Consider the following 15,216-nt stretch of genomic DNA (forward strand, 5'->3'; position numbering starts at 1 on the left):
TAGCGGAGGTGGTAGATGCAAACCCCCTCTGCACCCTGCCCACTTACCTTCACCAGGAAAAAGGACACACCGTACGTCCGGAGGGATCGGGCGAGTTTCACATACTTGACCTTGGCTTCTATTTCGCTCATCTCTCCACAGTTCTTATGCTCCTACAAGTGACAGCAGCAAGGATCAGTTATTGGAGTTCTGCCAGCAGGTGGACTTGGGAGAGGTGGTTAAGATATATGCCACATACAGTTGCTGGGAATGATCAGTCATCAAGTTTTGTGTTGCAGACCTCTCCGTGACCCATGTACCGGCTGACCAAGGACCGGAGCACAGAGAAAGCTCAAATGCAGGCCTGGTTAACTAGAACTGGACCCCAGACTCCCTAGAGATGTTGTAACTATACATAGCAGTTCCCACAGTGCAACATGGCAGACCAGGGTCCCTGAGTGTCATCAACTTCTTGGAGAACTCCATATCCCAATAGGTTCAGAAGCAATGCTTTCAATGAGAGCTACAACAATGTTCTCCAGGAGAGGTATAATTCTAACATGCATGCAAAATATGCAGTTTCCCAAAGACCCAGATATATAAATACCTGCATATTAGAGGGCTTGGAAACAAGACAGGATAAATACGTTTTATACACAGGAAATTTCTATTTCAACTTATATTTACATTTCAGTACCAAAAGCGACTGATATTCTGGATTCACTGGTGTGATTGTTGCATGGCAAAGCTGATAATAGGGCTTTTTTTTTTTTTTTTTTTTTTTTTTTTTTACTGTTGGCCTAGAACATACAACTCTCTTTTAGGGGGAAAAAAACAGATTTTAAAAAGATACAAATTTTCAAATTCCAAGCTTCAAAGGACAAGTATCAGGACAAAGAAGCTACTTGTAGCTTCTTCCTCAGTGCATTTTAATAGCAAATCACCTTGTTTCCATGCTACCAAGATAATGCCTTTAAAATTAAATGTATGCACATTTTTCTCAGAAGGACTAAGTAACCTTTAGCAAGAAGGTACGGATTAAGATAATAAATCTGCCCAGAGTAGAACTGTCAGCTTCTTTACTCTTGAGCCACTAATCATTTATGATATAAGTAGAGTACATGCACGGGGTACGAAACTATTAGGTGCAGAGGCCCCTCTCATACTAATAGATGAAATAGGGAGTGAGAGGAATAATAAAGTTCTGTATATTTCCAATACCTGAAATATCCTCTTTTCAGCTCCTCTCTGCTTGATGTATTCTTTGGGCAGGAATTCCTTTAGACTGAGAGAGAATACAGAAAAAAAAAAAAAAAAAAGTAAGGCATTTGTTCTATGATGTGAAGCAAAGAAAACAAACTTTTTGTACAACTCAGTTCACTAACTCTCCCAGTATTTGATGGTACAAATTAAGACTGGACTATCACATCCCACAATGCACTTCAATAGGACACAAATATAAAACCAGTCTGATATAAAGAACAAACTAACATTAAGAAGAAAGAAATTCCAGGGGCACCTGGGTGGCTCAGTCGGTTAAGCATCAGACTTCGGCTCAGGTCATGATCTCACGGTTCGTGAGTTCGAGCCCTGCGATGGGCTCTGTGCTGACAGCTCAGAACCTGAAGCCTGCTTCAGATTCTGTGTCTCCCTCTCTCTCTGTTCCTCCCCCACTCACTTTCTGTCTCTCTCTCTCTCAAAAATAAATAAACATTAAAAAAATTTAAATAAAAAAAAAGAAGAAAGAAATTCCATGATACATCATGAAATGACAAAGCAAAGGGTACAAGAGTGTCTTTGTGATAAAGGAAAGAAAGCATTTTTAATTTTATATCATTAATGTGTATTTTTAAAACAATACAAGGATACACCTAGCACTAACTAAAATGATTCTCTATGGAAACAAGGGAAAAACGGCGCAAAGGGAACAAGGATGGAAAAAAAAAAACAACCTCTGGATATTCCTTGTTTTACAGTTATCACTTTAGAACCACCTAGAATCACAAAGCAGAGGGAAAAAATTCAACACCTAAAAATCCAAAGCAAACTGAAAAAAATCAACCTAGCAGTTTATCAAGTTGACAGTCTAACTACAGGGAGAAAAATGACTTTAAATAACATTGGAAAAAAGTCTTTTAAGTATACATCCCTCGTGAGATAGGTCTTAAAGTTAAAATGAACTACAGAAGACATGCTAAATATTGATAGCTTTATTTTAAAACTACTACCCTTTCTCTGCTAAACACACAAATACACCACACACTACAAAATTAGGTTATACTGCATGATATATAATTAAGATAAAGTAAATGATAATTACGTTAGTTGTAAGAAACCAAACCTGTTAGCGGATTAAAATAAAGCAAAAAAAAAAAAAACAAACAAAAAACAAACAAAAAAGCTAACTGAAAATCTTGCAATCTTTCATTCAAATTGGAAATACTGGTCCCAATATCTGATTCATTCTTTTTTCTGAAAAACATTTTTTAGTATGTCCACAGAGGGAGCTAAGGGCAAGGTGGCAATGAGTACCTCCCAAGGCCTCAACCAGGTGGCCTCCAAATACCATTTCTTGCTAAAAGGAATCAAGAATCCCTGGAGAAGTGACTGATTCTAACTCTGGGGTAGGAAATATATCAAATGTTCTTGGGGCTTCTTAGGCCTGAGATCGAAGAAGCTATCAAAAGGACACTGGACTGACATTAAGGGGTAACCATTGGCCAATAAGAGGATGATTTGTAAAACCTTCTACAAAAGAAGAGAGATGATGAATCCACCATGGAGCTTCAACAATTTTAATTCACGGCCATTCCTGACTTCACCTATTCCCTCCCCAGGATTATTTTCAAGCAAATGCCACACATCATATAGCTAATTTCATGTTATGGGGCAATCAGAATGTCATAAAAATTGATGACCACAATGGGTAAAAACAAAGATCTATGAAATCCCATAAAGATCCTTTAAAATAATCAGTGGTCACCTTAATAGGTGGCTAGGGCATCAACTCTTACTGAAAACTGATTTAGGGCAAGAAACAAAGCTAACCAATAGAGAAGAAGAAAAGGAGTCCAAAGTCATCATTTTATAGCTTCTAATGAAATAAGCAATAGATCAAAACAAGGCTGAGTGGCTGCTAAAATCAGTAAGTGACAAGTTAATGGAGAGCTTTATAGTAGATGGTTCAGTCTGATTCAAACCCACTTAATCGATTTTGTTATCAATCAAAGTAGGATAACCAGACAGCACATGTCTCCTAACTGATGTAACAGGAAATATACAGCCCCACCCAGGAAGTATTCTTGGCAATAAAGAGTAAGTAAAAATATAATTTAACCTGAATTTAATTAAGATGTTAAATCTAAATATTGGTTTACAAAAAGAGAGAAGAACATGGTAAGTGATACCACCAGGGTACAATAAGCCCAAGTCTAAGTTAGGCAATTCTATAAAAAGAACCCAGGTTCCTCACAAACAAACAGCTTGGTGGTAGATATGAAAAAGAGGACACAGTAACCGATTAAAAGAGTTTCAAAAAACATATTTACCACAAAGCTACAGTAATAAAAACAGTGGAGTACTGACCTAAGAATAGACAGGTCAATGGAATAGAATCAAGAGTCGAGAAATTAACCTTTACCTTTATAGCTGGTTAAGTTACCGCAAAGGAGTCGTTTTTCACTGGGAACAGAATCGTCTTTTTAACAAATGGTGTTGAGACAACTGGATATCCATAAGTGAAACTATAAAGTTGACCCTCTACTTCACACCAGACACAAAAAGTAACCCCAAATGGATCAGAGACCCACATCTAAGCTAAAACTGTAAAACTCCTAGAATATAGGGATAAAACAGAATGTAGGAATAAAACCTTATGACCCTGAGTTAGACCAAGACTTAAGATACAGTAACAAAAGCACATTCAGTAAAAGTATGACTACATCAAAATAAAAAATTCCTAAGTCCAAGTGATACCATCAAGAAAGTGAGGAAGTATCCCACAAAATGGGAGACAACATTGCAAATTAAGTACCTGATAAGGGACTTATATCCTGAATACGTAAGAAATCTTACAACCTAACAATGAAAAGACAACCCAATCAAAAAATGGGAAGGGGATCCGTAAAAACATTTTTCTGAAGATACACAATTGGCCAAAGGCACATGAAATATACCTAATATCAGTAGCCACCAGGGACATTAAAAGAAAATTACAGTATGATACCACATATCCACTAAGAGGGCTACAATAACAAAAAGGACAATAAATGTTGGCAACGATATGGAGAAATTGGAATCATGCATTGCTGGTGGGAATGTAAAATGGTGCAGCTGCTGTGGAAAACAACTTGGTAGTCTCTCAAAGTATTAGACAGCAATTCTAACCCTAGGAATGTATCCAGGAAAAATGCAAACATGTTCCCACAAACATCTGTATATGAACGTTCCTAGTATTTGTTATAGCCGAAAGGTAGAAGCAACTCAAATGTCCATCAACTGTGAAGGGATAAACAAAATGTGGTTGATCCATATGATGTAACATTATTCAGCAATAAAAAGCAATTAAGTGTGATACAAGAGCCAACATGGAAACCCTGTGCTAAGTGGAAGAAGTCCATTACAAGAGACACATATGATGTGGTATCATGTATAGGAAATTTCTGGAATAGGCAAATCTATAGATAGGATCAATGCTTGCAGAGGCTGGCGGTGGGGATGGGGATTTGAGGAGTGGCTGTTAATAGACAAATGGTTTCTATCAGGAGGAACAAGTGTTCTAAAATTAGATTGGGTGATGGTTGCACAATCTTGTGAATACACTAAAAACACCAACATTATAAATGGGCAAATTATATGGTATGTAAACTGCATCTCCATAAAGCTTTTTTTTTTTAAAAAAATACAAAACACAAAAACCCATATCAACCAAATAGAATTCGTAGGCTGTGTCTGAATCCTGATATGAAGTAAAATGTTATTTGTGAGACGCTGGAGGGAAATTTAACAGTGTCAGGGTATTAGATGATATTATGGGATTATTTTTTTTAAGTTTGTTTTTAGAGAGTAGAGAGCACATGTGTGCAAGCGGGGGAAGGGCAGAGAGAGAGAGGGAGACAGAGAATCCTAAGCAGGCTCTGCGTTGTCAGCACAGAGCCCAACGAAGGGCTCCATCCCGTAAACCATGAGATCATGACCTGAGCTGAAATCAAGAGTGGAGGCTTAACTGAGCCACCCCAGACATCCCAGAATTATTTTTAATTGTGTTAGGTGTTAGGATAGATTTCTGGTTGTATGTGTTTAAATTTTTTTTTTTTTTTTTTTTTGCCAGAAAAACATACTGAAGTACTTAGAGATGAAATAATACGCTGCCTGGAATTTGCTCTAAAATACTCCAGCAAGGGGGGGCACCTGGGTGGCTCAGTCAGCTAAGCCTCTGACTCTTGATTTCTGCCCACGTCATGATCTCATGGTTCATGAGTTCAAGCCCTGCATCGGGCTCTCTGCTGTCAGCTCACAGTCCACTTTGGATCCTCTGTCCCTCTCTCTCTGCCCCTCCCCTGCTTGTGCACCTGCTCTCTGTCTCAGAAGTAAACGTTTTAAAACAATACTCCAGCAAAAACATAGAGGGGAGGTACGGTGAGGCCAGATTCTGACTACACTAACACTTGAATAATGAAGCCTGGTCAATCTGCAAACCATTTCCATTGGCAAAAGTTTTAAGTACATTTTCTGGAATTTCAGGGATCTAGTGGCAGAGCAATCTGGATTTCTTCAGAGCCCAAGTCAGTCAGCAGGGGCAGGGTCTAAGAACGATCTAAGCAGCAGCACCTTGGACGTTATGACTATCATTAAGCAACTTCATGGACAAAAATGTGATTGAGAACTGGAATGCACCAAGATATCTCTCTCTCTCTCTCTCTCTCTCTCTCTCTCTCTCACACACACACACACACACACACACACACACACACACACACACAAAAGAATGAGTTACAGAGAAGTCAAGTAACTTAGCTGAGGTCACAGGACTGGTTAGGACTGGGAGCTTCTGACTTCCCAGAGCAAGAGCGGATCTACCCAACAACACAGTTTTCCTCAGAAGCACGCTGACAATAACAGTGAAAAACCATCACGAGTGGACCACTGGACAGCAGCTGTTGTGCTACCAGCAAAGGGAGGTTTGGCTGTGGTAACCCAAAGCATCCCAAAAGGGACCCGAGCCAACCCCTCACAACAATGGCTTTTACTAGAAGAATGCCAGATGGCAGTGCCCAGTGGCCAGGCAGGGGTAGAACACGTCAGGCATTAATGTCAGGAAAGTTCTGTGTGGCAACAAGATGCCTCTGTTCGAACTCTGCAAACTGACATTCCCATCCTTCAGTCGGTACAGAAAACAACTTCCAGAAGCTTGCACTACAGGTTCAGCCTTGATGTCACAGGAGTTGACTTGGGAGTTTATTTTAAGGTATTTGAAAATATGAAGTGTGTGTGTGCCCATGTGTGGCATGTGTTTTTCTCCAGTAAATCAGCAAAGTTCACAGTGTCAGAGTGAAGCTAGGGGGAGCAGGGAGCCTGTCACCCCTGCCTGCCAGCCAGCAATGCAGCAGTTCCAGCCCAGTTGCTGTTGTGATTACCAAACCCGAGCTTGGAAAGCTCCTAAGCATCTGGGACATGCATGCAAGTGAAATCTGTCAGCCTTCTTTGAGAAAATGGGTCAGATTGTCAAACCTGATTGGACATTTTTCTCTTAATTAAGCAGGCTCTGGCCAAGCAAAGTCCCTCCTACTGCGTCCTTCAATATTCCCTTCTTAAAAGGGTAGCAGTCTCCTCTTCCAAACCTCCTTACCCCGAGCCTTTTAAAGAACACCTTTTTCTGGGTGCACTTGTAACATCCTTCATTTCGCTAGGATGGCTGGCTAATTTGAGCTCTTCTTCTTACACCCCCAAGATCAATGGGAAATTGAAAGTCTGTAGCCAGTGGCCAACTCAGCTGTGTTTGTTGTCCACCCTTGCTGCTGCCCATGCATCACATGATAATGTAATAAGCCAGCACCGCCCAGAAACTGCTAACCTGGTACAAAAAGAAAGCTACTGAATGCTTAAGAAAGGTAAACATTTTTAAAAAGTTACTAGATGTGAGACAACTGTAAAATACTGAAAAGAGGAAACCACAAAAATCTAAAAATAGCTCATCTTCGGACTGCTTCAGGATTGTCTTTCAATTCTCTCCTAGGTGACGGGGTTCATCCAAAGAAAACAACAAAAGAGCCCTAACCAAGGGGATCCGCAACAAGAAAAAACTTTGGTCTTTCATCAAAAGACGAGCAAGGGAACGCAGAAGTTGCAAGTTTAATTTTAGGGTTTCAGAGATGTAGATATCCTATATTCTGTACTTTAAATGTCTTTTTGAATTATCAACAGTCTAAAACTATGTTGATAGAGGATTTCTGTTAATAGCTCCTGTTTATTAAAGTCAAACACTGTTTCAGGTGCCTTACATTTATTAGTAGATTAATTAAATTCTGACAAAAGCCCTTGGAAGAAAATATCCTATTTTGTACATGAAAAACGAGGTTCAGTGATGCTATATTGTCCTTAACCACAACCAATAACTTAAGCCTCTTCTATGGTCTCCAGACACCACACTCCTAGCCACTCAACACTCTGATCCTTCCAAGTTATCCTTTAATCGACAAACCTACCACGTGATCAGTATTTCAGAACCTTGACACAAAGAAGAAAACACGAGAAACACCCAGTCATGTAATGATGAAACTTACCATAGCAGTAGCAATTTTGAGAAATGTCCAGAAGCCACTGAACAAGGGGAATTCAATCAACACATTTGGGGGAGCAGGGTCTAGACTCAAATCTAGATATTCACTTTTTTTAATATAAAATTAAAGCTGCTTCTTCAAGAAATTCCAAAAGAGGGATCTTAAAGATATTCTATGGGCTGGCAAGACGTATACAAGTATATGAGTCAGCTTTGATTTTGAGAAATGTGGACCTGCTTCTCACTGGTCCCAGAGCTGCCCCAAGTGCATGAGCGCAGCCAAGTCACCATTCTCTAAGCTGGTGCGATCATCTGCAAAGTAGATAGATTCCTTCCTAGGAGTGTTATTTCTCAGAAAGGAACACACAAAGCAGTCACGTGTTTACCCAGCAAAGGGTGGAGACTTAGAGGGGAGGGAAAGCAGAAGGGTATAAGCAGGGGGCAGTGTCACCCACAGGACACTGTAACACCCAGGTTTACTAAGTGCAACCTGCACGGTAAATCACCACATGGCCAGCAACAACATTTCAAATTTGATAGCACCTAAAGTCCTCAAAGCCTGGTCCCAGGACCATCAGCATCAGCACTATCTGGAAATGGCTCAGGAGGGACAAATTTCAGGATTCATTCTGGACCTGCCGAATGAGGGGCTCTGGAAGCAAAGCCCTGCACTGTGAGTTTTAACGAGCCCTCCACACAATTGTGATGTATGCTGAATTTGGAGAACCACTAACACTGTGGGCTGAAAGCTCAAGTGATGGAATCAGACACACTAGAATTTGAAGCCAGAGTCAAAGACGAATATATCCGTGCAATTGAGGGTACTGGTTAAATCCTGGCTAACTGTGGTGATGACAGGGGAGGAAGGAAACATCTTTTGAGCTGGGAAACACTTAAAGTGGTAAGAAGTGTAGAGTGGAGATGGCATGGAAGCAGCTCGGGAAAGGGTTTGAGGACCTAACCTCAGCCACACAGCAGTTCCAAGCTCCCGAACCAATCGCTATGCCCTTTTGTCTAAGGACTGGAACCTGTTCGGGGGCTCAGAGGCAACTTGGGGCAGACAGCAACTGGTTTGAAAGTCCTGGAGTCTGAAAGTAGTTAGGGAGGTAGGCACCAGCTTTAGGAGGCTGCTGCTAAAGGGGAACATGAAGGCACCATGGACAGTCATGGCCTTCTCAAAGCAATAGGAGAGTCCTAGGCTGTCAGGCACATAATGACAGAGGCAAACACTAAAGAAACTACGGGCTGGTAACGGTAAGGAACAGGAGGTAAGACAGAACGGATGAAAAACACAAGCTGAGGGGCCCCTGGGTGGCTCAGTGGGTTAAGCATCCGACTCTGGCTCAGGTCATGATCTCACGGTTCATGAGTTCAAGCCCCACATTGGGCTCTGTGCTGACAGCTCAGAGCCTGGAGGCCTGCTTCAGTTTCTGTGTCTCTCCCTTTCTCTGCCCCTCCCCCACTCGTGCTCTGTCTCTGTCTCTCAAAAATAAATGTTAAAAAAAAATTAAAAAAAAAAACACAAGCTGAAATGCCTCCTTCACCGTTAGTTTGAAAACACAATCCACAGCCAAATTATTCCAAAGACCAAGTCCAAAGAAGGAATAGGAGTTTGAACAAACGCCAAGAGAAAAATTGACTCGAGGCCTCCTACTGTGTCAAAAGCTTTGCTTGTTGACAAGAGAATTATGTTGAGTTTGTGGTGAAAAACTTCCAAGTCCACTCTGATTTCTTCAACAGAGATTCAGAGCCTGAGTTGCTTTGTTTTCTCAATAGAACACATCCAAGGCACATGCCCACAAGACAAAGGGCTATGGTCCTCAAGGCTGAGAGGGGTCCTCACTTGTTACCCACCTTCCTGTGCCCAACCACTGGCTATCTCCCCCTGCAGCACAAGCACCGTGGAACCTTGTGTGAACTCCAAGGCCTGTTAATTTTGCCTTCGCCAGATGTTATATGTTCAACCTCAGTGAACCCAAGCTTTTGTCACCTCACAGACTATTTGCGTTTTTCTTTTTTAAAGAACTGTTAATTGCAGAAACATTGGGAATATACCAATCATGTGGTCATATTTGCTTTCTGTCTGCTACCTGTTTTTAAAGAGAAATTATAGATTTATCTGAAGTCCTATACCATCCTTCTTTCTCTCCCTAACTATATTCACTTCCTTATAGTTCCCATGCATATTTGATTATGTTTCTTCACCTCCTTGTATCTATAAACAACATATTGTTTCTCTTTGTGTGTATTTTTTAATTCAACAGGTTCATTTTCTGAAATGTCTTGTTTCCTCTGTAAAGCACTTCGATGTTTTCATACATTTAAATTTGTGCCCCATCTAATGGACACGAAATGCTATACCCTTATTGATTTTGCATTTGGTTTACTTACGAGACTGAATATTTTTCCCTATCTTTATAAGTCAGTCGAGTTTCCTCTTTTCTCAAGTACCTATTGCTATCCAGGGTGGTCATTTCCTTAGTTTTTTCTTTTCTTAATGATTTCTGGATATTAATGTGTTGTTTGTAGTGTGCTTTGCAAATATGCAAATTTCCTCTTCCACACTGTGGAGCTTCACTCTTATTTTGGTAATAGGTTTCGCCCAATATTTTAATTTCAATAAATATAGGTTTATCAACCTGTAGAACTCTTATCACCCAGCATCAGTAACAGAGTATTTTGATTACTATAGCTTTGTAAGAAATTGGGTATTTATGTGAGTCCTTCAATTAGCCTTCGTCATTCTTCAGGCTTGACTGGTGCATGTTACTTTTTGATGGTTATATTGACAAATACATATAATCTTATAAGTTTTTTTTTTTTTACTCACATATGATTAACTTACAATATCCTATTAGTTTCAGATGTACATCATAGCGATTCAGTATTTTTACAAATTACAAAGTGAACCCCACTGTAAGACCATCTGTCACCATATAAAATTATTACAATATTATTGACCATATTCCCTTTACTATGTTTTACATCCCATGACCTATTTACTTGATAACTGAAAGCCTGTATCTCAATCTCCTTCACCAATCCAATTCAACAATTCCACTTCTGGGTATTTAATGGAAGAAAACAAAAATACCAATTCAATGAGATGTAGGCATCCCTATGTTCACTGCAGCTTTATTTATAATAGCCAAGATATGGAAGTGATCCAAGTGTCCATTGATGGATGAATGGATCAAGAAGATGTGGTGTATATGTACACAATGGAGTATTATTCAACCAAACACAAAAAAGAATGAAATCTTACCATTTGCAACAACATGGATAGATCTAGAAGATATTATCACTAAGTCAGAGAAAGACAAATATGATTTCACTTACAAATGGAATCTAAACAACGAATGCACACACAAGACAAACTCACAGATACAGGAAACAAACTGTGGATTACCAGAGATGGGAGGGGTTGGAGGGTAGGCAAAACAGGTAGGAAGGGGTTAAGAGGTTCATATACATTTTAAAATTAGGTTTTCTCATTACTTGGTATGTGGGATTTGGATTAAAATTGAACTGTATTTTATAGATGAAAATGAATTGCTATTATGACATTTAGTTTTCCTGTACATTAATCTAACAAACCACTCCATTTATTCAGATCTTGACTTAGCTCTTCAATGAACTTTTATCTTTTATCATTTTATCGGTTAGATCTTGGGAGCTTTTTAGATACCTCTATTCATAGGTAAATCATACTTTTTGTTCTAAAAGTTGGTTTGTTTTTTTTTTGTTTTGTTTTTGTTTTTGTTTTTGAGAGAGAGAGAGAGGTCAAGTGGGAAAGGGGAAGAGGGAGAGGCCGGGAGAGAACCTCAAGATGTCTCCACACTCACTGTGGAGTCAGAGGCAGGGCTCAATCCCATGACTGTGAGACCATGTCCCAAACCAAAATCAAGAGTCATACGCTCAAATGACCGAGCTACTCAAGCATCCCAAAGGTATCTCCTTTTAAAAATTACATTTTCTTTTTGTTATGTATGGGAATACTATTTGCCATATATAAATAAATAGTATTTTGTTTTCCAGCCCTGCAGGTGAGTATGAATACTATTGTTTGGACCTAGGTGGTGATGAGCCATTATATGTTTATCTTTTTTCTAGGAACCCTGATAATATTAACTCTAAGAAGTTTCTCTGCAGACCAAATGGATTATATATGCAGATAATTCCATCACCTGCCCAGAGTGACAGTTCCATTTTTTTAGTCTTGTGTTTTCATCTTTTTCTCTTATTTTGTATTTTACTTATTATCTGCCCCTCTGCACTAGAATGTAGGTTCCATGAGGGCAGAAATGTTTGTGTTTTTTACATGGCTCTATCCCCAGTGCCTAGAAGGCATGCCATAAATTGCTGAATAAATGTTCCACTCCTACAAGAAACTAGCCGTAACTGGCAGTTACATCAAAATACATGTCACATTGCACTCTATTTGATTCTGCTAGTTCCAAATTAAGGTGAGAAGGTTTTTAAAATTTTCTTTCTTTCTGTTCCCTAAAATAGCCTGATCCTAGATTAGAGCAGAAATTAATGCTATCGAAACCAAAAAAACATGACAACAGATCAATGAAACCAGAAGCTGGTTCTTTGAAAGAATTAACAAAATTGATAAACCACTAGCCACTTTGATCAAAAAGAAAAAGGAAAGGACCCAAATAAATAAAATCAAAAACGAAAGAGGGGAGATCACAACCAACCCAGCAGTAATAAAAATAATAAGAGAATATTATGAGCAATTATATACCAATAAAATGGGCAATCTGGAAGAAATGGACCAATTCCTAGAAACATATACACTACCAAAACTGAAACAGGAAGAAAAAGAAAATTTGAACAGACCCATAACCAATAAAGAAATCAAATTAGTAATCAAAACTCTCCCAAAAAACAAGAGTAGAGGGCCAGATGGCTTTCCAGGCGATTTCTACTAAACATGTAAGGAAGAGTTAACACTTATTCTCTTGAAGCTGTTCCAAAAAATAGAAATGGAAGGAAAACTTCCAAACTCTTCCTATGAAGCCAGCATTACCTTGATTCTAAAACCAGACAGAGACCCCACTAAAAAGGAGGTAAATAGACCAATTTCCCTGATGAACATGGATGCAAAAATCCTCAACAAGATATTGGCCAACCGGATCCAACAATACATTAAAAAAATTATTCACCACAACCAAGTGGGATTTATACCTGGGATGCAGGGCTGGTTCAATATCCGCAAAACAATCAATGTGATTCATCACATTAATGAAAGAAAGGACAAGAACCATATGATCCTCTCAATAGATGCAGAGAAAGCATTTGACAAAAGACCATGTCCTTGCTTGATAAAAACCCTCAAGAAAGTAGGGATAGAAGAAGCATATTTCAAGATCATAAAAACCATATATGAAACACCCAACATTAATATCATCCTCAGTGGGGAAAAACTGAGAGCTTTCCCCCTACCGTCAGGAACAAGACAGGGATGTCCACTCTCACCAGTGTTATTCGACATAATATTGGAAGTCTTAGCCTCAGTAATCAGACAACACAAAGGAATAAAAGGCATCCAAATCGGCCAGGAAGAGGTCAAACTTTCACTCTTCGCAGATGACATGATAATCTCTATGGAAAACCCAAAAGATTCCACCAACAAACTCCTAGAACTGATCCATGAATTCAGCAAAGTTGCAGGATATAAAATCAACGCACAGAAATTGTTACATTCCTATACACCAACAATTAAGCAACAGAAAGATAAATAAAGGAATCTATCCCATTTATAATTGCACCAAAAACCATAAAGTACCTATGAACAAATCTAACCAAAGACGTGAAAAATCTATACACTGAAAACTATAGAAACCTTATGAAAGAAATTGACACAAAAAAATGGAAAAAGATTCCATGCTTCTGGATAGGAAGAATATTGTTAAAATGTCTATACTAACCAAAGCAATCTACATATTCAGTACAATCCCTAACAAAATAACACCAGCATTCTTCACAGAGCTAGAAGAAACAATCCTAAAATTTGTATGGAACCCGAAAAGACCCTGAATAGCGAAAACAATCTTGAAAAAGAAAACCAAAGAGGAGGCATCACAATCCCGGACCTCAAGCTGTACTATAAAGCTGTACTCATCCAGACAGTATGGTACTGGCGTAAAAACAGACATTTAGATCAGTGGAACAGAATAGACAACCCGGAAATGGACCCACAAACATATGGCCAACTAATCTGTGACAAAGCAGGAAAGAATATCCAATAGAATGAAGACAATCTCTTCAGCAAGTGGTGCTGGGAAAACTGGGCTGCGACATGCAGAAGAATGAACCTGGACCACGTTCTTACACCATACACAAAAATAAACTCAAAATGGATGAAAGACCTCAATGTAAGCAGGAAGCCATCAAAATCCTTGAGGATAAAGCAGGCAAAAACCTCTTTGATCTTGGCCACAACAACTTCTTACTCAACACGTCTACGGAGGCAAGGGAAACAAAGGCAAACATGAACTACTGGGACCTCAACAAAATAAAAAGCTTCTGCACAGCAAAGGAAACAATCAGCAAAACTGAAAGGCAACTGACAGAATGGGAGAAGATATTTGCAAACATCATATCAGATAAAGGGTTAGTATCCAAAATCTATAAACAACTTATGAAACTCAACACCCAAAAAACAAATAATTCAGTGAAGGAATGGGCAAAAGACATGAATAGACACTTCTCCAAAGAAGACCTCCAGATGGCCAACTGACATACGAAAAAATGCTCCACATCACTCACCATCAGGGAAATACAAATCAAAACTACAATGAGATACCACCTAACACCTGTCAGAATGGTTAACATTAACAACTCAGGCAACAATAGATGTTGGCGAGGATGCGGAGAAAGAGGAAATCTTTTGCATTGTTGGTGGGAATGCAAGCTGGTGCAGCCACTCTGGAAAACAGTATGGAGGTTCCTCAAAAAAAAAATAGAACTACCCTACACCCTGGCAACTGCACTACTGGGTATTCATACAAGGGATACAGATATGCTGTTTTGAAGGGGCACATGCATCCCAATGTTTATAGCAGCACTATTAACAATAGCCAAAGTATGGAAAGAGCCCAAACATCCATCGATGGATGAATGGATAAAGAAGATGTGATATGTATGTATATATGTATGTATGTGTACACACACACACACACACACACACACACACACACAATGGAGTATTACTCAGCTATCAAAAAGACTGAAATCTTGCCATTTGCAACTACGTGGATGGAACTAGAGGGTATTATGCTAAGTGAAATTAGTCCGAGAAAGACAAACATCATATGACTTCACTCATATGAGGACTTTAAGACACACAACAGATGAACGTAAGAGAAGGGAAACAAAATTAATATAAAATAGCCTTGATCCTAGTTTTCATTTTGTTGTTTTGTGTGGTTAATTTTCAACTGATAAGG

At 39.2% G+C, this 15,216-nt stretch overlaps 1 protein-coding gene across 1 annotated transcript in view; it reads right to left on the reverse strand.

The window, feature by feature from the left end:
- TLN2 (talin 2) overlaps window positions 1-15,216 on the reverse strand; it is a 438,974-nt gene that overhangs the window by 173,363 nt on the left and 250,395 nt on the right. The window contains exons 10-11 of the mRNA XM_078448675.2: window positions 1,201-1,264; window positions 48-152 (exon numbers count right to left, since the gene is read on the reverse strand). Coding sequence (XP_078304801.1) covers window positions 48-152; window positions 1,201-1,264 — 169 coding nt within the window. The remainder of the gene's footprint in view (window positions 1-47; window positions 153-1,200; window positions 1,265-15,216) is intronic.

This window comes from Panthera onca, chromosome B3 (genome assembly GCF_046562875.1).
Source record: "Panthera onca isolate mPanOnc1 chromosome B3, mPanOnc1 haplotype 2, whole genome shotgun sequence".
In the NCBI taxonomy this organism is placed as follows: domain Eukaryota; kingdom Metazoa; phylum Chordata; class Mammalia; order Carnivora; family Felidae; genus Panthera; species Panthera onca.